The sequence below is a fragment of the Chiloscyllium plagiosum genome, chromosome 12 (genome assembly GCF_004010195.1).
Source record: "Chiloscyllium plagiosum isolate BGI_BamShark_2017 chromosome 12, ASM401019v2, whole genome shotgun sequence".
NCBI classification, from domain to species: domain Eukaryota; kingdom Metazoa; phylum Chordata; class Chondrichthyes; order Orectolobiformes; family Hemiscylliidae; genus Chiloscyllium; species Chiloscyllium plagiosum.
Genome location: NC_057721.1, coordinates 69,246,257 through 69,269,574, shown reverse-complemented (window position 1 = coordinate 69,269,574; position 23,318 = coordinate 69,246,257). Strand labels below are relative to the sequence as shown.

Here is a 23,318-nt window from a genome sequence, read left to right as displayed (position 1 = left end):
TTCACTGTTCATTCCAGCTTTTCTCAGTTTGATTCATTCCTCAGTAGTCAGTCATTGTTGAGAAGTTAATTCCCACTGTTCCACTAGATCACTAACTAGCTCCAGAACACTATGGCCACAAATTTTGACAAAGCTGCTCCCTTGAGCATGACCATGAAAGGTTTTCTGTGATTCAGAGATTTCCTGTATGTATCTTCTGAAACTACAAGAGTGTGTTTTCTCGCTAACATGCACTGATTATCTCCTCAGTGGTATCCTGAATATAATTTGAAATATGTTGCTTCCAAATGCTAAAGCGGGTCCTGTTTCTCAACAATCAGTATACATCACTAAGGAAATGTTGAAGGCATTTAAATTATAGACATTGTCATGTTGGTAGTCATTTTGAATTTGCAGCCTTCAGAAAACAGAATATCATATCCTTGCACATGTTGACTTGGACAACTCATTAACTGTATTTTTTTCTCTCTGTCAGTTCCACCTTTCATCCAGCCTTTTGAATTTCCAAGATTCTCCATTGGGCAGCGTGTCTTCATCCCCTGTGTGGTCATCTCAGGGGACCTGCCAATCAGAATCACCTGGCAGAAAGATGGTCGTCCAATCCCTGCAAGCCTGGGAGTCACCATTGACAAAATTGACTTCACCAGCTCCTTGAGGATCTCCAACCTCTCCCTGATGCACAATGGGAACTACACGTGCATTGCCAGCAACGATGCAGCAGCAGTGGAACACCAGAGCCAGCTGATTGTCCGAGGTAATGCACAATGCTGCAGCCCTGCATCAAGAGACGCCAAGTTAGATGACCAAAACAGCAACCAAGCTGATATTCTGATTTACACTGAGCACGATATGTATTGTGAATCCGACCGTCACACGACAGGGTACACGAAAGGGCTGGTGTTCTGACCTCCAACAGGTCTTCTCACACAGCTTTACTCCAGCCCAGAGTAGGGGCAGAGATTATATTTATGAAACAACGGATATTTAAAACAGCCCCCAGCTCTCTCCATGTTGCTGACGATCCTCCTCCTTGGAACTATTCTTGTCACTGTTTTGCAGCATCCTTCTCAAAAGGTTTCACAGACTTTGTAGACTGTTGTGCACAGAATGGCAGGAATTCTGGAGCCCACTGAGCTGGAAGCCAAAGGTGAATGGGAACCAAAAAGTCCCAGTGCCTGATGAAAAACCGTTTCCTGACATCTGTCCCAGTGCTGGCTATTTTCAGGCAGTGAGGTTCAGAAATGGCAGGGCTCATTAAAAGCCTTGTTAATAGTAGATAAAGGAAGCTCCCTGGGGGTTTCCATTCAGTTTCCGACCTTGGGACACAATATTGGGGCAGGCAGTTCAACCGTCTGGAGGCAAGTGCCTGGGGAGCCAGTACTCCAGAGGTTCAGTCAACCTGGGCAGAAACGCAGCCCTGAAATCATAGAATCCCTACAGTATGGAAACAGGCCATTTGGCCCATCAAGGCCACACTGACCCCTCTGAAGAGTAACCCAACCAGTCCCATTCCCCTACCCTACTACTCTACATTTACCCCTGACCAATGCACCTAACCGACATATTTTTGGACACTATGGGCAATTTAGCATGACCAATTCCCCTAACCTGCACGCCTTTGGACTGGGGGAGGAAACTCGCACTCAGAGGAAACTCGCACAGACACGGGGAGAGTATGCAAACTCCATACAGACAGTCACCCAAGGCTGGAATCAAACTTGTGTCCCTGGCGTTGTGAGGCAGCAGTGCTAACCATTGAGCCACCATACCATCCTGTACAGGGATTCTCAGCAGTCCCAGCCTACGCCCCTTTCACTCCTACAGCGGTGATCTGGATGCCTTTCCTATTTTGTAAGTAAACACATCAGAACCACGCTAGGTCCTCCATATTCCATTGGCTCTCAGTCATTTGCAGTTTACTGGTTGCTTTATTAAAGGTACAAGGCCTCTGATTGGATGTTTTTGAGAACTCATTTGCTGCCTTTCATTGGACAATGAACCCATCTCTGTTCAAATTAAGGGTGATGGGAGACAAGGGGTGTGTGCCTGGTCAAAATTCAAAATCCCTCTCCCCATTGACGTACATGACCCAGAAACAGTCTCAGCTACTGTTTCATACCAGGATGTGAATTAGGAACAGGACCCTGCTGGGCCTTGCCTTCCATTTGGTGGATCATTGATGATCTCATAACCCCACATTCCCACTGGCCCTTGTTTAACAGGGAATAAGGAGGACCATAGGAGCCATGAAATGTCTTTGGCTAACAGGATTAAGGAAAATATCAAGGTGTTTTATGGATTAAGGAAAGTTTCAGACATTTTATACATATATTAGGAACAAAAAGGTTGCTCGGGAGAGGGTAGGTCACTCAAAGACAAAGGAGGGAATTTGTACATGGCAACAGAGGACTGGTTGAATTCCTTAATGAGTACTTCACACTGGTATTCATCGAGGAGAATCACATGATGGATTATGAGTCTAGAGAGGGTTATGCTGATATTCTAGGAAATGTCAATATAAAAAAGGAGAACTTTTGGGTGTTTAGATAAATCCCCAGGACCTAATGGGATCTATCCCAGAATACTGAGGGAGGTCGGTGAGGAAATTGATGGGGCCTTGTGTGAAATCTTTATATCCCCTTTGGTCACAAGAGGGGTCTCAAAGGACTGGAAAATGGTCAGTGTTGTTTCTTTGTTTAAGAAAGGCAACAAGGATAATCTGGGAAATTGCAGGTCTATGTGCCTTACATCAGTGGTAGGGAAATTATTGGAGAAGATTATTAGAGATAGAATTTACTTATGTTTGGAAAATATGGACTTATTAGTGATAGGCAGCATGGCTTTGTGTGGGGAAAGTTGTTTCTTACACACCTTAACGACTTTTTTTGAGGAAGTAACAAAGATGATTGATGAGGGCAGGACAATAGATGTTGTCAATATGGACTTTAGCAAAGCCTTTGACGAGGTCCCTTACGGCAGGCAGTAATCACATGGGATCCACGGTGGCCTGGTAAGACAGTTAGGTCATAAAAGACAGGGAGTAGAAGTGGGAAGAGTGCTTTTCTGACTGAAGATCTGTGACCAGTGGTGTTCCTCAGGGATCAGTGTTGGGACATCTGTTGCTTGTAGTATGCATAAGTCATTTGGAGGAGAATGTAGATGGTCAGATTAGTAAGTTTGGAGATGCCACAAAGACTGGGGGAGGTGCAGATAGTGAGGAAGATTGCCAGAGGATACAGCAGATCATACATAGGCTGGAAACTGGAGCGAAGCAATGCAGATGGAATTTAATCCAGACAAATCTGAGTCATAGAGTTATAGAGTCATACAGCACAGAAACAGACCCTTCGGTCCAACCAGTCCATGCCAAAAGTAAGCCCAAAATAAACTAGTCCCATGAGCCTGCTCCTGGCCCATGTCCCTCCAAACCTTTTCTATTCTTGTATCCATCCAAACGTCTTTTAAATGTTGCAACTGTACCTGTATCGACCACTTCCTCAGCAAGTACATTCCACACTCGAACCACAATCTGTGTAAAACATTTGTCTCTTTATGTCTTTTTTCAATCTTTCACACCTTAAAAATGTGCCCCCTTAGTCCTGAAAAACCTCATTCCAAGGAAAAAAACAACCGTAAACTCAATCTCGACCTCTCATTATTTAATAACTTCTATCAAGTCACCTCTCAACCCACTATGCTCCAGTGAGAAAAGCCCCAGCCCAACCAGCCTTTCTTTAAAATGGGTGATGCAGCTTGGAGAATCTAATGCAGGAGGCCAGTATGCAGTAAATGGCAGAACCCTTAACAGTTTAACGTGCAGAGGGATCTAGGTGTATGGGTCCACACTTCCCTGAAAGTGGCAACACAAGGGGATAAGATGATCAAGAAGCATATGGCCTACTTGTCTTCATTGGTCGGGGCAGAGAGTATTAAAATTGGCAATTTATATTGCAGCTGTACAGAATTTTAGTTAGGCCACGTTTAGAATATTGTGCACATTATTCATTGCCACACTACCAGAAGGATGTGGAGGCTTTGGAGATGGTACAGAAGGGGTTTTCAGGGATCTTGTCTGAACTAAAGAGCGTTAGCTCTAAGGAGGTTTGTCTTTGCTGAATGTTGGAGGCTCGGGGGGGTGACCTGATAGAAGTTTACAAAATTATAAGAGGCAAGAATAGAAATATCAATTACAAGGGGACATAGGTTTAAGGGTAAGTTTAAAAGAGATGTGAGAGGCAAGTTCTTTTTTACACAGAGATTGGTAAGTGCTTGGAGTGTGCTACCAGAGTTGATGGTAGAAGCAGATACAATAGCAAAGTTTAACAGGCATCTTGACAGATATATGAGTAGGCAGGGAATAGAGGGATATTGACAATGTAGAAACTAAAGGATTTTAGATTAGGAAGTCTTCATGTGTCAGTGGAAGCTTAGTGGGCTGAAGGGCCTGACCCTGTGTTGTACTATTCTTTATTCTTTGATAACATTACATTTTCTTGATATCAAGATTCTGATTTCCTATACGTGAAAAATATTCGAAGTCTCTGCTTCCATTTACTTCGAAGGAAGAAAATTCCAAAGACTCATGATCTTTTGTGAGAATGAGTTCACCTCCTCTCCTGTTTTAAATGGACAACCCCTTATTCTTAAATAGTGACCCCTTGTTCTACATTCTCCCTCAAGTGGAAAAATCCTTTCCACATCCACCCTGCAAAGACCCCTCAAGATGTTAAATTGCTCAATCAAATCACCTCAAGCTCCCCTGAATTCCCGTGGATATAAACCTAGACTTGTCCAGCCTTTCCTCATGGTGTCCTGGTCATTCTAGATGTGAGTCTAGTAAATATTTTCTGAATGGCTCCCAAATTATTAACATCCTTCCTTAAGTCAGAAGACCAATGCTCTCAAGTTGCCCAAACTAAATGCAAAATATGAAAACACAAGAAATAGGAACAGGAGTAGGCTTTTCAGCTCCTCAAGCCTGCCTCACCATTCAACAAGATCATTGGCTGATCTGCCCCAAGCCACAACTACTATTTCATGTCAGGTGAACATAGATACTCCCTGACATTTCAAAAATCTACCCACATCCTCTTTAAATCTTTTCAGTGACCTAGCCTCCATAACTCTGTAGAATTCCAAACGCTCACTATCCTCTGAGGGAAGAAATTCCATCGCAGCTCAGTTTTCAATGCATGTCCTCATACTCGCTAACTACTTTCCCTCGTTTGAGACTCTCCCAGAAGTGAAAACATCTCCTCGATATCTACCCTCTCAGACCCCTTCAGATTTTAAATACCCCAGTTCAAACTGAACAGAGTTTTATTGGTTCATCATAGTTTCCTTACTGTTATGATGAATGGCTGATTAAATGCTTTCTCAACTGGCCCTGCCATTTTCAACAGTTTGTGCCTGTGTAAATTCCAGGTCTCTCTGATCCGTGCACCCTCTGATTTGTGTCCTCTGGCAGGATTTTACATATGGTTTATTCTACCCCTCCACCCGAGAGGGAACAGGTTCTCTGTTGCGCTGGTTGACTGCAGACAGTACTTCTGTCCCTCATTCCACAGCAATAGGCACCACCTCAGAGAGCTCTTGACCAACAGCTGAGACTCCAGGCCTAGGAGTGTACGCCTTGCAGGAGCAGGCAAATATCAGGGTCATAGGTTGGGGAGGAGGTGAGAGTGGCGTGACCAATCATAGAATCCCTCCAGTGTGAAAACAGGTCCTTCGGCCCAACAAATTCACACTGATCCTCCGAAGAGTAACCCACCTGCATCCATTCTCCTACCCTATTATCCTCCATTTACCCCTGACTAACGCCCCAAACCTACACGTCCCTGAACACAATAGGCAATTTAGCAAGGCCAATTCACCTAACTTGCACATCTTTGGATTGTGGGAGGAAACCGGAGCACCTGGAGGAAACCCACACAGACACGGGGAGAACATGAAAACTCCACATTGACAATTGCCTGAGGCTGAAATCGAATCCACGTCCCTGGCACTGTGAGGCCGCAGTGCTAACCACTGAGCCACAGGGCCAAGGTGGAGATGGGGGTATTTATGCAGAGGCCTGCAAGAGGGAATGCTCGTGAGAAGGGTTATAACTTAATGAGTTGAAAAAAGCTGTTGATGGAGGCACATACCTGCCTCTGTCTCCTCCCCTCTAAATCGTCCTCCCCCCCAACACATCCCCCAAGGGCTGAGTGACATTACATGCTCTCCTCCTATCCAGAGCAGCTGAGCTCCTCCCATATAACACCACTGCTCCCACATAGCAGGATCCTTCAGTCATCATTAATATCTCCCATCTCAGGCCTCAGTTCAGGCAAGGGTAGGCTGGTTAACTTGCTCATGTCAACGTTCAATCACAGAGTGATCAAGGCAGGCAGGACTGCAATAAGAAAACTGTATTTTCTACCTGCTCTATCCCCACAGAAAACAGCTGGAAAACTTACAGGCAACTGTTGCGAGAACCCTGCCCATTCAGTTTATATTAGCCGTCCTCCCGCCTTCGAAAGTGTATCACTTCACAGGTTGCTGAATTACATCTAATCTGCCACCGTTTCTCCGTGTCCTTCTAAAATCTCTTATATTCCTCATCACATTTCGCAATGCTTCTGAGTTTTGTGTCACCTGCAAATTTTGAAATTGAGCACCGTACACCCAAGTCCGGGCTCTTAATATAAATCAAGAAAAGTCAGGGATGAAATATAGTCTTCTCTTGTGTAACTCAACCAACTTCATACCTATGGTGCCACAATATCTTTTTTTTAATCAAGAATTCAAATTTGCAGGCCAGCATATGATGTGGCAGTTTTTCAATCATTTTGTAAGTCCATTCTCACCATATCAATCACTTAACCATTTCAACCCTCTATTATCAAGTGTTAGCATACCGACTACATTTTTAATTGGAATTCACTTGGACTCGGGATTTCACATTATCGGTGAAGCAGATTCATTATCTTCTTCTCTGTCCTATGAGTCTATTATGACAACTTTGGGGTTCACCAAAGAATGGAAAAGCAGTTGACTTCAGCCTTGGCAACAGTCAGAGGATTATAGAATTATTACAGTGGTCCCACTGTATCTGCACTGGCTCCCTGAACATTTTGACATTGTGCCAATCTCCTGTTTTTTTCCACATAACCCCCTGCATTGTTTCTATTTTAAAAAGAATCATCCAATGCCCTCTTATATGCCCCCATTGAACCTGCCTCAATTGCTCTCATGACTTGTGTGAGAAGTTTTCCTCAGCTTGCAATTGTTTATTTTGCAAAGCACTTTAAAATGTTGCCTCTTGATTCTTTTATGAGTGGAAACAGTTTCTGTCGAGCTATTCCAAAACTGTCATGATTTTGAAATCTACCACATTTCTTCCTAGTCTACCCCTCTCCAAGGGAAAGAATCTCAGCATCTCTATCCATCTTCATCACTAAAGTTCCTCATTCCTGGAACCATTCTCATCAATCTTTTCTGCACTCTCTCCAGAGTGTTGGCATCCTTCCTAAACAGTGGGGCCCAGAAGTGCCCAGCCAATGCTGCAGCTGAGACACACCCTGCTCTTCTACTCTATCCCACTATTATTAAAGCCCAGAATGTAATATGTTTATTCACAGTTCTATTTACCTGTCCTGCCAACCTTGAATGACTTATGACTTATTTACATGTATACCATGTCTCTATGCTCCTCCACACCCTCTAGAATATACTCTTTGTTTTATACTGCTTTCTTCATGTTCTTTGCATCAACATGTATCAAATCACACTTCTCTGCATCGAACTTCATCTGACACCTATGTACCCACTGTCCAACTAATCAATATCGTCTTGAAATTCTCCGCTGCTCGCAATTTATAATTCACCCAGGTTTTTCGTCATCCACAAACTTTGAAATTGTCCCCAGTTCACCAAGATCCAGATCATTTATGTATATCAGAAAAAACAAGGATCTCAATGACAATCCTTGGGGAACTCCTCAACTTATTTGAGCATAAAAATACCCATTAAACCATTGCTCCCTACTTCCTATCTTTCAGCCAATTCTATATCAATGTTGCTACTGCCCCTTTTTTTCAATGTACTGTATTTTTCCTCATGTCTTCTATGTGGTATCATATCAAACATCATCTGGAAATCTGTTTACAACACATGAACAACCTTCACCCTCAGCAACTCTCTCAAAAGACTCCAGCAAGTTAGTTGAGCAATTTTCTGATATTGAATTCATGCTCATTCTGTTGAATTAACCCAGATGTTGCCATGTGACTATTAATTATAATTGTTTCTGGAGATTGCCCCATTACCAAAATTAAATAGCTGGTCAGTAACAGCTGGACATACCTGAAAAGTGTTTTGAACAAGCATATGACGTTTGCAATTCTCCAGTCCTCCAGCACCATTCCTCAAACCAGGGAAGGCTAAGAGATTATTGCCAATGCTTCTGCAATTTTCAATCTCACTTCATTCAATGCCTCAGTAATTTGAAGTACTGACAGCTTATCCAACACCTCTCCCTTATGAATTTTAAACCCTTCAAATGACTAGCCTGCCCCATAGGTGAAGACAGACGCAAAATATTCATTTGACATGTCAGCCATACCTCTTGATTCTATGTACAAATCCCCAATCAGCCTTATATTGCTACTCTTTTACTATTGTTGTGCTTAGAGAAGATTTTGGAATTTCCTGCTAGTCTTTTTTTTAATAATGCCTCTTTGCTGCTCTCATTGGCTTTTCACCTTGCTGCGCTCCCCCCCACTGAACCTACTGTCTTCAGCTTTCTTTTCAGTTACATTTAGTACCCAACACCTATTACACGTACACTTTAGTCTTCTTCAATTTCTATCTCCTTTGTCACCCAGGGAGCTGTAGTTTTGTCTGTCCTACCTTGCCCTTTTGAGGGAAAATACTTTAACAATGCCTGAAACATCACTGCTTTGAAAGCAGCCCATTGTTCAGCTTCCGTTTGTCCAACTAACTTTATCTTTGCAGTCTATCTTGCCTCATTGAAGTCTGCTGTCTGCCAGCTTACTTTTCCTACTCTGGAGAGACCAATATATTGGTCCACCATCATTCTGAACCTTATAATCATTGACTCCTAAATGTTCCCCCACTGTCACTTGATCTGCTTGGCCCATCTCATTATCAAGAGCCAGATCTAGCTTTCTTTTGCCTCCTTTCTTGTTGGACTGGACACAGACTGCTGTGGGAAACTTTGCTGAACACAATCTAGAAAAACATGCTCTTTGCTGTCCCTCACACTAACACTATCCTAGTCTATATACCAGTTATTAAAGTTCTTGGTTATAACTGCTGCACGCTGTTTGTACCCTTCTGTAATTTCCCTTAATATTTGTTCTTGCAGATCCCTCACACAAGTTGGTACGATTACACTAAACAATGTTAAAAGTCACACAACTCCAGGTTATAGTCCAACAGCTTTATTTGGAAGCACTAACTTTCGGAGCGTTGCTCCTTCATCAGGTGATTGTGGAGTATCTTATTCTCCACAACCACCTGATGAACGAGCAGTGGTCCGAAAGCTAGAGCTTCCAAATAAACCTGTTGTACCATAACTTGGTGTTGTGTGATTTTTAACTTTGTACACCCCAGTCCAACACTGGCTCCTCCAAATCATGACTAAACAATGTAATTGTACATGTTTTAGTGTTTAGCTCCAGCTGCACCGTCTCTGTCCTCTAACCCTCTTCTCCAGTACAGCGATACTCTCCAAAACAAATAAAATCACCCCTCCTTTTTATCTTTTCTCAGTGCCTTGTAATCAGGAGTTTTTTAAAGAAATCTTCTATATCTGCTCTTCCCTTAAATAAAGTCTCTGTTATCAACATACGACTGTATTCCCATATGGTGAATTGTGCCCGTAATTCCCCAAAGTCAGAAACTATATGCTGTGTGCGGAGGGTCTTGTGGTGCTGTGTGAGTGGGATTGTCCCTGTCTTTGACTCAAGCAGCCTAGGTTCAAGTTCCACTTGCTCCAGATGTGTGTCATTGCAAATCTGAAGAGGTTGTCTAAAAAATATCTACTGAGTACATTCATAAACATGCAGTGAATGCATTTCATTGCTTTCTCCTTTACTCCAACTTCAGATAATAACTTACAATTCTGTATTTCCGTGCTATCTGCCTTTCCCAGCATGCTGGCAATATTTCTTAATGCTCTCACCTCGTTTCCATATCTCTGCTAAATTACTTTAAACATTCCCCGATAGCACTTGTTAAACAGCTCTCATCTGGCTTGTACTGGTGGCATCTTCCCCACAGCCAGTCCCAGGAATCTAAAGACTTTTTTCGAGCACATATTCTTTCCAGCCACATATTCAACTTCCTTACCTTTTTATTTCAGTGCTTAATTGCATGTGGCATTGGAAGTAATCTGGGGATTACTACTTTAGAGGTGTTGCTTGGTAATTTTCTACGTAGTTTCCTAAGCTGGACTACATTCACCTTCCCACTGACTCTGTTAGTACCAATGACCTTGGACAGTTCACTCTCCCCATTAGAATACCCTGCACATGTATTGGGACATAATTTTACACCACAGGTACACACAATCTCGGAGTCACAAGACACAGAAATGGCTGTCTGGTCTTCTAAATATAGAATCCTGTATCAGTACTGCCCTTCCATTCTTCAGACCCCTCTCCTGTGTGTCTGGGTCTCCTGTGGTGCCTGAGGCTTGGCCGTTGTACTTCTTTGACAATCCATCTCCCTCACCGATATTCAGAATGAAAACCAATGAGTGAGTGGTACCTCTGGGAACTCCAGCACTACCTACCAATTTTTCGTGAACTGCCTAGTGGTTATTAATTTTCTATCTGCCTGTTTTCCTTGAACTCACAGTGTGCCAACCTCCCTGAATGTACTATCCATGGAGGTCCCTGCATCATGGACAGTCCCTAGCTCAATGATTCTTGCTGCTCCTTGAGCTGTAAACCCCAGAGCTCAAGCTAATGCAACCGCAGTCACTTCTTGCACATGGGCTGTTCTACATCATGTGAAGTGTCCACGACTTACCACAAAGCGCCCTACCATATCTCAGACTTAAACTTTTAAGTTACTTTACTTTAACTTAGTATTAACTATAAACTGGAATTTAATTAAAAGTAGAAATGCTTCATCTTTACTCACAAATCAGTTCCCTCTCTCCTGCACCTATAAATTCTTATCTTCCCTGCGCTAATTTAGAAATTTATATTTTCAAATGGGGTCTTGCTGCAATGGTCTGAGTGACACTGTGCATTGAATGGGAAAACTGTTGGGATTCCTACTCCTGCTTGCTCTTTATATGCTTGTGTCTGCTCAAGTATGCGCGGGATCGGATTTAATTACAGACTCTAGTTCCCTGGTCGTGTTGTTGTTAATGCTTCCTTTCGGAGAATGTGCACAGATCATTTGGGCGAAGTAGCTAAGAGATGATACTGCTCAAGGAAATGTGTCCTCACTTGAAATGACATCTTAGAATAAAGAGACCTCACTGTGAATGTCTGTTTGGTGGATTTCAATTTGATTTTAATCGCTATTTACAATGTCTGTTTCTTTCAGTTCCTCCTCGATTTGTGGTGCAACCCACTGATCAGGATGGTATTTATGGGAAATCTGTCATACTGAACTGCTCTGCAGAAGGTTACCCTGTCCCAACCATCGTATGGAAATACTCCAAAGGTATCATTTCAAACCCAGATCAAAGCTAAATGTACCATTTTTTTTTTAATGCTGGTAACATTAATTTCTGTTATGTTAATTTATATTGATATGTGATGGTAAAATATGAAAAGCAGGATTGGTATGTGCACTGAATTATATGGCTTCTGAGCTGGATTTGTGTTCAACCTGAAATAATAGGATGAAAGCCCCTTCCATTGACTTCTGCTGTGAAGTGAGTTTGGGCTGTCTCCAATAATAAAAATAGAGATCACTGGAAATTCTCAGCAAGGCAAGCAATATCTATGGAGAGAGAGAAAAGCAGAATTAATATTTCACGTCAATAATCCTTCATTTGACTCTGGACAATCTAAGTCTTTGTGCTAGCAGCTTGGTCCTCAGCCCCAACTTGGCCTCGTTTGGCACTGAGTTAATAATATTATTCAGAAAGCCCACAGCACAATTCGAATTGGAAATTCATGAACAGTCATATGTTACAGGAACTTGAGGCTGAGGTTTGTTATTGGGACAGCGTGTAGGGAGATTGACCTGATATTGCCTTCACAATGTGACATGAGGTTTAAACAGTTCTTGGAATAGCTAGGGGAGTGAAGATGGAATTGTTTAAGGAACACCAGCATTTTAAAAAAAAATTCATGATAGTAAGCATCACTAGTTGGACCAGCATTTCTTGCCCGTCCCTAGTTACCCTGAAGAAGTGCTGGTGAGCTGCCTTGTTGAATCTCTGCAGTCTGTTTGGTTTGGAAGGATCCACAATGCTGTTAGGGAGTGAGGACAAGGGTTTTGACTCAGTGACAATGAAGGAATGGCTTGACAGTGTGTCTGCTGCCTTGTCCTTCTAAATGGCAGTGGTTGTTGGATTTGGAAGGAGCTGTCTAAAAAGCTGTGGTAAATTTGTACAATGCATCTTGGAGGTAATACACATGGCAGCTAAAGTGCATTGATAGTTGAGGGAATGATTATTTGAAGATGAGGTGCCAATCAATGGATTGCTTTGTCTCAGATGTTGTGAAACTTCTGAAGTGTTTTTGAAGATGCATTTATCCAGAAACTAGGGCGTATTCCATCACACTCTTAACTTGTGCCTTGTTGATGATGGGCAGGCTTTGGGGAGTCAGGAGGTGACTTACTCGCTGCAGAATTCCTGACCTCTGACCTGCTCTTGTAGCCAAAGTAGAGGCATGGCCAATCCAATGCAATTTCCTTTCAATGGTAAACCCATTACCTCCACCTAGATGTTGATATTGGAGTATTTGGATGTAGGTTTGCTCGCTGAGCTGGAAGGTTCATTTCCAGATGTTTCATCACCCTACTAAGTAACAGAACCTCAACCTGAGCGACAAACTTCTCAAAATTGGGTATTCAATGACAGTCGATGCCACTGAATGTCAATAGCCAATAATTAGATTGTCTCTTGGTGGTTTAGTCATTGCCTGGCATTTGTGTGGTATGAATGGTACTGAGTAGATAGATAGATAGATAGATAGATAGAACGTAGATAGAAGAATACAGCGCAGTACAGGCCCTTCGGCCCTCGATGTTGCGCCGATCAAAGCCCACCTAACCTACACTAGCCCACTACAATAGCCAATAATTAGATTGTCTCTTGGTGGTTTAGTCATTGCCTGGTATTTGTGTGGTATGAATGGTACTGAGTAGATAGATAGATAGATAGAACATAGATAGAAGAATACAGCGCAGTACAGGCCCTTCGGCCCTCGATGTTGCGCCGATCCAAGCCCACCTAACCTACACTAGCCCACTATCCTCCATATGCCTATCCAATGCCCGCTTAAATGCCCATAATGAGGGAGAGTCCACCACTGCTACTGGCAGGGCATTCCATGAACTCACGACTCGCTGAGTAAAGACTTGTCAGTTCAAACCTCGACATTGTCCAGACTGTTGCATTTCCACACAAATTACATCAGAATAGTCACAATTGGTGCAGAACATTGGAAAATCATCAGGAAACACCCCCAGATCTGAACTTATGATGGAGGAAAGGTGAATATGAATGGAAAATGAAGCAGATTATTAGGCCAAAGAAAATCTGCTGTGAAATCTGCCGGAGAATCGTCCTGGAGTGTAATGACCTCCAACAACCATAACCATCTTCCTTTGTTCCCAATGTAACCCCATCTGGTGGAGAGTCTTCCACTTGATCACCATTATCTGTAATTTTGTTAGTTAGTGATCATTGATGCCACACTCAGTCAGATGCAGTTTTGATTTGAAGAGCAGTCTCTCTCACCTCACTTATGAAGTTCTGGTCTTTTAACCATGTTTGGCCAAAGGCCGTAATGATGTTACGAGCTGAGTGGCCCTGGTGGAACCCAAAACTGAGTATCAGTGAGCCACTAATGTTTTATTTGTTCACGGGATGTGATATCACTATCTAGGCCAGCATTTATCATCCATCCCTAATTCCCCAGAGGGCAATTAAGAGTCAACCACATTGCTTTGGGTCTGAAGTCACATGTAGGCTAGGCCAGGCCAGGTAAGGATGGCAGATTTCCGTCCCTCAGGGAAATTAGTGACCCAGATAGGTTTTTAACATCATTCAGCAATGGTTAAATGTTTGCCATTAGACTGACATTTTTGTTTTGATTTTTATTTCAGTGCTATTGGAGGATTTGAATTCATTTCCCCAGAAAGTTAGCCTGAAGTTCTGATTTTACTACTGACATGGCATTATCACAACGCCACTGCTTCCTGTAAAACAAGTGCTACTTGATAGCACAGTTGATGATCCCTCACCACACTTTGCTTACAATTAAGAGTAGACTAATGGGACAGTAATTGGCTAGATTGTCCTGCTTTTGTGTATAGGACATACCTGAAGAAACTCCACATTGTCACATAGATATTAGTGTTATAACTGTCCTGGAACAGCTTGACTAGGGGTATGGCAAGTTCTGCAGCACAAGTCTTCTGTAATATTGCCAGAATGCTGTCAGGGCCCACAGCATTTGCAATATCCAATGCTTCCAACTGTTTCTTGATATCACGTGGAGTGAATCAAATTGGCTGAAGACTGTCATCTGTCATGCTAGGAAGGTCTGGAGAAGGAGGCCAAGATGGATCATTCACTCAGCACTTCTGAGTGAAGCTTGTTACAAGTGCTGTAACCTTATATTTTGACCTGATGCACTGGGCTTCCCCATCATTGAGGTTGGGGATAGTTGTGGAGCCTCCTCCACCAATGAGTTGTTTAATTGCCCGACACCATTCACATCTGAATATAGCAGGGCTGCAGAGCTTTGATCTGATCTTTCGGTTGTGGAATTGTTTAGTCCTGTTCATCACTGCTGCTTGTGCCATTTGACATGCAAGTAAATCCTGTGTTGTGGCTTCATCAGGTTGACACCTCATTTTTTGTCACCTGATGCTGCAAATGTAATACCCTGTGGTACTCTTCAGTGAATCAAGTTTGATCTGCTTGCTGGATGGTGATGGTAGATTAAGAGATAAGTCATGCCAAGAGGTTGCAGATTATATTGCAGTATGATTTGGCTGCTGCAGATGGCCTGTGGCACCTCATGGATGCCCAGTCTTGAATGACTAGGTCTGTTTGGATTCTAACTCAGTTAGCATACTAGTCCTGCTGCAAAGACATTGGAGAGCATCCTCAATGTTGATTCAGGACTTTGTTTCCACAAGAACAGTGCAGTGCTCACTTCTACTGACACTGCCATGAACAATACTCTGTGGAAGTCAGATTGATGACGATGAGATCAAGTAGGTTTTTCTCTTTTGTCAGTTCCCTTGCCACCTGCTACACAGCTAGTCTAGCGTCTACACCCCTTAGGATTCAGCAAGCTCAGTCAATAGTGATATAATAAACTCCAAGGTCATTTGAATTGATTTTCTTCTGGGTTTTATTTTTGCCAGTTTCCCAATCAAGTAGATCCATTATCTATACTGAAAAGTTTAATTCTTAAAATGGTAAGTCGCATTCTAAAAATATGAATCATGAACTAGATATTCACTCATATTGTTACATGATCTTGTATATATTGAAATTATTTCCAATTTTTTCTGTTTGATCATGATTGAGAGGTAAAAATGGTTTGTGTTTATTTGACATTTAAAGTTCAGATTGTTCAGTACAGCCAACAAATTACAAAGGAAGGGGCTCTGGAAAAATGATTTCTGATTTTGCACCATTCCCTCTGTAGGTGCAGGCGTCCCACAGTTCCAGTCAATTGCCTTGAATGGTCGTATCCAACTGCTGGTGAATGGGTCGCTCCTAATTAAACATGTTCTGGAGGAAGACAGTGGGTATTACCTCTGCCAGGTTAGCAACGATGTGGGAGCTGATGTCAGCAAGTCCATGTATCTGACAGTCAAAAGTAAGTAATAAGTTGACTGCCTGTATTACGGTGAAGCTGAGTGCTGGCATGATTTGCTTTGATTTATTCTTGTCATATGTACTGAGGTACAGTGAAAAGTTTTGTTTTGTGAGCAGATCAGAACATGCAAAGATCATAGGGTGATTGAACAGAGCAAGGGATATAACGTTATCGCTGCAAAGAAGGTGCACAAAAAAACAGGATCAACATTAGATTTGAAACTTGAGAGGGATATTCAGAAGGCGAAAGTGAGGACTGCAGATGCTGGAGATCAGAGTCTAGATTAGAGCGGTGCTGGAACAGCATGTCAGACAGCATCCGAGGAGCGGAAAAATCAACGTTTTGGGCAAAAGCCGTATATTCAGAAGTCTAGTAACAGTGGGGAAGAAGCTGTTCATGAACCTGTCGGTATGGCCTTTGCATCTTCTGCTTGTTGGAAGAGGTTAGAAGGGGTTATAACTGGGGTGGGAGGGGTCTTTGATGATGTTGGCTGCCTTCTGACTCTGGAACATCTCTCTGAAAATAATATTGGAGGTAGAAGGGATAGAGGAAGAAACTTCCTCTGTCCTTAAATTTGAGTGATAACCAGTCTGAGTGATGGCAAAGGGCTGGGGTTTGAAATTTGCATGCTTTACACATAGGTTGCTGAGCAGCAAGCAGTAGCTGAGATAGGTGGCAAGCATCAAACACTTTCTAATAAAGAAAAAGATAGAAGGCGCATCATGTGGTTCCCTTACATTTCTCATTTTTATATTTATGTCCCTCTCTCCATATCTCTGCATGTGTGTGTCTCTGTGTGTGTCTCATCTCCATCCAGATATGTGTTTGTGTGCATACTGTTCTGTATGTGTGTATGTGTGTGCATGCGCACTTGCACACAGTTTCTGACAGAAAGAAACATTATTGTTAGTTTCTTGGGAAAATATTTTGCAGTGAAATAAGTGGTAAACAAAAGTTGTAGCTCCATTAAAATCCAGATCTCCTGCTGCGAAAGCCTGATCCTAAATCCAGGAGCAAATACCTTTCTTCCAGGGAAAGAATGCTGTGCATGCTTTGCAATGGTTTACTATGGTTGGGAAAGGTTGACTATCAATATTTTGGGAGATTAAATGAACTTCAGTGATAAGGTAAAAGCAGTTGCACTTATGAAGTGCACTGCTACATATGCAATGTAAGCAAGGGGAATGAAATGGAAAGTGCTACTATGGTATGAGATTATCAGATTGTAAGGAAAGGACAGAGAGAGTCTGAAATCATGCCCCCCAAACTGAAGACAATGTAAAAAGTGTCTCTAATGTTTTTAAAAGTGTCAGTAGACTGGCAGTCATGAGGAGTCCCCATCTATTTAGGGTGTATAACTGCAGTTCTTTCATTTTGTTATGCTATCTGTTAAAACTGTTGAGCTGGTTAAGAGGAATACTTATAAGTAAAAGTTTGATTTGATTACATTTGTGGAACTTGATTCTTTATCTCATGCTTTTTAGGGTAATTGTCGATTTTCTTTCCTTACTGGTGGTCAAGCTGATGAATTTTTATGTGCTCTGTTGTCAATTCTAATAATTAACCACTGAAGACTGAGTGCAGGTTTAAGATCATGTTATTCAACTGATTCTAGAAGAGAATCATTCCAGTAAAACTCTGAAGAATACAAAAATAATTGAATACTTTTACACTGTAAGGATGTCATTCACCAAATTCCAATCTTGCTTCATACAAACAGAAAATACAGATTGTCCAGTATAATTCATAAGTTAATGTCATAAGTGTCTCCTTCACCCAGTTAGGAACAATTAATTTTATCCTAAATGTGAATGTTTTTGCCAGTCCCTACAGATGTCTGTCATCTCACTGTCTCTGAATCTCCCCTCACTCCAAAGACTCTAGAATGTTTTTATAAACATTATCTTCTATTTGCAGAAAGTTGCTTACCAATTCCTGCTGACACTAACGTAGATGGTTCATTCATTGATGTCTGCTTCTTATTTTAAACTACAGAGGAACCTTGATTATCTGAACGAGATGGGCAGGCAGTATTTTTTTGGGATAATTGATTATTCGGATATTCGATTTTACCTTAAATAAGGGAAGCCAGGCTGAAGCTATGCTCCACAGGAGAATTTATTTAAATCTATAATCTTAATGTATTGAGCGCAAGAGGACACAGATTTCACATGATGAGCAAAATAAAGCAATAATAACATGAGAAAACTTTTTTAAAAACATAGCAGTAGTCACCATTTGGCAACGCATGGTGAAGACAGCATTAAATAAGGTCCCGAACAGCTTCTACGATTACAACAGCATTTGTGTTTCCGGGAATGCAGTCCTCGCGATAGAAAGACAGAAGCAATGCCTCACGCATGCGTTTATGTTCTTATTTTTTAAAAAAATAAATGGCCTGGTAAAGTGACAGGAATACCTGTACACTAATTTAAAACACTTCCTTTTGCAAAGGGCTGTGTAACAACCCTTACTTAAAAAAATCCAGTTGCTGATGCTTGAGTTGCTTGTGTTTCTTAGTTTTTGCCAATGTTTTCACATGTTCTACAGTACAGGTGAATCGAATACACTTACCTCTTTGATGTAACGTTTAAGCGGAACCTTGGAATCTTCTTTAGATAATCCGAAATTCGGATAATCGATATTCGAATAATTGAGGTTCTTCTGTGTAAAGATTATAGCAATAGGAGGTACAACACCTGTCCCCACACCTCCCCTCTCACTTCCATCCAAGGACGCAAAGAATCATTCCAAGTTCACCTGCATTTCCACCAACCTGATTTACAGTGTCCGTCGCTCCCGTACTGGTCTCCTCCATATTGGACAGATTGAGCCCAAAGTTAGGGATTGGTTCAGGGATATCTGTGGTCCACACGCTCATATCAACCCCACCTCCCACTTGCCAGCCATTTCAATTCTGCCTCCCACTCCCCCAATGTCCATCCTGGGCCTTCCCCACCATCAAAATAAGGCCACACACAAACTGGAGGAAGAAAACCTCATCTTCCGCCTCAGGAACTTACAATCTTATAGCCTCAACATAGAATTCACCAGCTTCCAAACCTCCCTAATCCCCCGCCTCATCCCAGTTCTCCCTCTCCACTCTTCCCCCTTGACCTGACCTTACCTGTACGTCTTCCTTCCCACCTATTCCCACTCCACCTTTCCCAGTGACCAAGCTCAATCACCTCTTATCTGAATCCACCTACCTTTCCCGCAGCCCCCATCCCTCCCTCTATTTATTTCCCAAGTCCTTTCCCCCTCCCCAGTCTTGATGAAGGCTCCTGTCAGAAATGTCAACTCCACTGCTCCTCTGATGCTGCCTGACCTGCTATGCTTTTTCCAGCTCCATATTTTATCGACTCTGACTTTCCAGCATCTGCAGTCCTCACTATCTCTAGATCTCCATTTAACCCTTACAGTCTAACTTCACCCTAACAAAACCAAATCAAAGATGAGCATAAAAAGCATGCTCATAACTTGTTGAATCTGCACCCCCCCCCCCCCCCCCCAACTCTAAAGGACTGAAGTTACTACCCACAGTAATAGATGGACAAACAATGATAATGTCTATTTGCCATTTATCTTTCCAATGGTTTAACGGTGAGATTTGATCATTCTGAATGAGAAGAATGAACTTGGCTTGTATTTGCCACCTCAGAAAGATTTGCTGGTTTTACAGTGGGAGATTTACTGAGGGGTTAAGGTGTGGGGTATGGATACAAAATGGATAACCATGAGTCATTATAGTAACAAACAGAAGGATGTCATGATTGAGATCATGATTCACAATAGCGGACTCATTTTATGAACAGTGTTGAGAGCATGGTGCTGGGAAAGCACAGCAGGTCAGGCAGCATCCGAGGAGCAAGAGAATCGATGTTTCGGGCATAAGCCCTTCATCAAAGCATCGATTCTCCTGCTCCTCAGATGCTGTCTAACCTGCTGTGCTTTTCCAGCACCACACTCTCGACTCTGATTTCCAGCACCTACAGTCCTCACTTTCTCCTCATTTTTTTATCAGTTTGTTTTGGAGGGGAAGAAAATCACAAGAAATTGAATGGCAGATGTCCAAAGATTGTGACAATGACAGATAATTGCCTTCATACTCAAATATCAGTGACAATGCCCATGAAGTGTTCTATAATCAATGAAGCATTTCTGAAAGATAGCTGTAATAATTTGTATGAAGCAAGAAACCATGAATAACAGTGAGATAAGTGACCGGTTAATCTGTTTTTAGTTATGTTTGTCAAGGGATAAATATTGGCCAGGAACTTTATTTCATGCATTAACACCTCTAGATTTTTTTTTAAAACCCTCAAAAACATAATTCCTTACATGGGAAAGTTATGAACCAATATTATTCACAGTAATCTATCCCCAATTTATGAGGCATGAAAAGTACATTTAAGCACATCTGACCTTGATACTGAGAATATATATATTACATTAAAAAAGGATATCTGCATAGCCACCAAATAATTCCAGCTATGGCATAGCATTTGGTTAATGGTTGGAGGATTATTTTATCAGCAATGAGAACACTATCAATAAAAGAGGCTTTGTCTGTGCGTAAGATGATGACAAGAAACATCGCTTATCAAAGCAGAGCAGGGACCTCCCCAGTGAGTTGGGTTCTATTTGAAACTAATGAAAGACCCTGCAGGCTTCAGAGCAGTTATAGTGCACTTTGCTTTCCCAGCAAGAGAAGTTCCTTCGTGCTGAGTCCCTGTGGCTCACACAGATCAGGAATGCTAAATCAATGTTTACTGTGGAGTTGCGGAGATTTACAGAGGGACTAGCGGGGAGTGGGGGAAGCATAAAATATCACAGAGTTATGCCAACAGACAGTGTCATAGTTCAAAATGCAGCTCATATTAAAGATATAATTTTGCAAATGTTTTGCTTGGGAGCAAAGGCATTGAATGACCGATATGAAAAAAATTGTGACAATGGTGTATAATGGCCTTATTTACGAATGGCAGTGGCAAACCCCCGCAGCATTTTGAATCCCACTTTATACTCACACCAGCTCTCTCTGCCAATAGTGAAGGAAGGGAAATTGGTCGTTTGTGCGGCCAACAGTGAGGGGTGATGTGAAGAATAATGATCTCAACAGGAGCCACCATTAGTCTGAAGCAAATGTGTGCATTGTTCATTGTTTGCAATCTTTCACTAACACGCAAAATATCATGCCAGTGATAAACTCCCCATTGCAGTATTTTTCTCTGGCTCTTCAAGACACTTTGATGAAAGATCATCAAATAGGCTATATAATAACTTACAATGCACAATGTAATCTATTTTTGCATTACAATATACAGCCCTTTCTATAAATAATATGTATATATTGTACTTCACTGGACTTATAATCCATGTAACCACTATCAATTATTGCAAAAATACATCTGCTTTACTAATGTCCAGTGGGGAAGGAAATCTTGCATCGTTACCTAGTCTGCCCGATGTATGACTACAGCTGCACAGTAATGAGGCTGACTCTTAACTACTCTAGAGACAGTTAGGAATGGGTAATAAATGCTGGTGTAGCCAGTGATGCCCACATCCTATGAAAAAATGAGAACAAAACACACAGACAACAAATGTTCAATTTTTGAAAACTCTTGTTTGCTGCACCTTGTTCCTTATTGTCATGATTTAGGAACAAATTTTATGACAACGGCAATGTCTGATGTTACATTTTTACAATGGAACATCTGCTCTTCAGTCCTCCTCCCACTGGTGATGCTATACTGATTTTCTACCATTTGTCTGTCACAGTAAACACAGGAAAAAGTTGAATTGTCTGAGATCCCCAAGCTTCCCTTCTCTAATGGATCAGGGTTACGTTGGCTGGTCAAAAGGGCTGTAAAAATGTTAAGGAAATTCTTCCCTCAGCTGCACGTCACTCCAATTTCCTGCTGAGAGATTTTCACTAACAAATATGCCTTCCTGTTCCGATTTGTGTTATAACAGAGTGTGACATTCAGTCCCAACATCATTATCCACCTTACAACAGTAATAAATTTTCTCTTTGCTTTGGGAAATCTCGAGTTGGTGAAATTGCCAGATAAACACTTGTCCTTAGTTTATGTGTAAAGCAGGAAATGCTGGAAATTTGAAAAAAAAAATGCAGTCACAAACTATCGGTAAAAGTGACCACTGCATAGTCATGTGGAAATAAATCCCACCTTCAAGTTGAGGATACCCTCCATTGAGTTGAATAATTACCGTGCTAAATGGGATAGACTTTGGACAGCTCGAGACTGGGCTTCTGTAGCGTATAGTGGGCCTTGAGTGACAGCTAAATGGTATTCAACCTTCACAATCTGTAAACTCATGGCCTGGCATATCCCCAGCTATACCATTACCATCATGCTGGGAGATCGAGGAAGAGTGTAGGAGGGCATGCCAGGAGAAGCACCAGGCGTACCTAACAATGAGGTGTTAGCCTGGTAAAAGTACAACACAGGATGACTTGCATGCTAAACAACAGAAGCAACATGCAATAACCAAGGCAAGCAATCACACAACCAGTGCAAAAACAGAAGTTGCTGGAAAAGCTCAGCAGGTTATGCAGCATCTGTGAAGAGAAATCAGAGTTAATGTTTCCGGTCCAGTGGCTCTTCCTCAGAACATATTGAATGCATCTGATCTCACCATTGCCAGCAACCTCATGGTTTCAGTTAACCAGAAACTGAATTGGACCAACCATATAAATACTGTGGAGCACGAGCAAGTTAAAGGCTAGGAATTCTGCTGTCAGTAACTCAACTCCTGTCTCCCAAATCCCATCATCTACAAGGTACAGGTTAGGAATGTAATGGAATGCTCCCCACTTGCCAGGATATGTGCAGCTCCAACAACACTCAAGAAGCTTCTGACCATCCAGGACAAAACATTGCACTTTATTCACCACCTTCCACATTCACTCCCTTTAACATTGACAGACAAGATGTATTATTGTAACTCAGCAAGGTTCCTTTGACATCACCTTCTAAACCTGTGACCTCTATTGCTGAGGAGGAGAAGGATAGCAGATACATAGGAACCCCACGACCTGCAAGTTCACCTCCCAAACATGCAGATCATCCTGACTTGGAAATATATCACCTTTCCTTCAGTGTCACTAGGTCAGAATCCTCTAACTCCCTCCCTAACAACATGGTGGGTATGGTGATCTTTATCACCATCACCTCTCCCACCTCCATCACTCTGACCTATCACCATCACCCTCCCACCTCCATCCCTCTGACTTATCACCATCACCTC

General features: G+C 42.0%; 1 protein-coding gene across 2 annotated transcripts in view; it reads left to right on the top strand.

Annotated features, from left to right (window-relative positions):
• Nucleotides 1–23,318, top strand: part of LOC122555394 (Down syndrome cell adhesion molecule homolog) — a 662,754-nt gene that overhangs the window by 413,624 nt on the left and 225,812 nt on the right. For both annotated transcript variants that reach the window (XM_043701363.1, XM_043701364.1), the window contains exons 9-11: nt 476–754; nt 11,569–11,688; nt 15,870–16,043. In XM_043701363.1, coding sequence (XP_043557298.1) covers nt 476–754; nt 11,569–11,688; nt 15,870–16,043 — 573 coding nt within the window. The remainder of the gene's footprint in view (nt 1–475; nt 755–11,568; nt 11,689–15,869; nt 16,044–23,318) is intronic.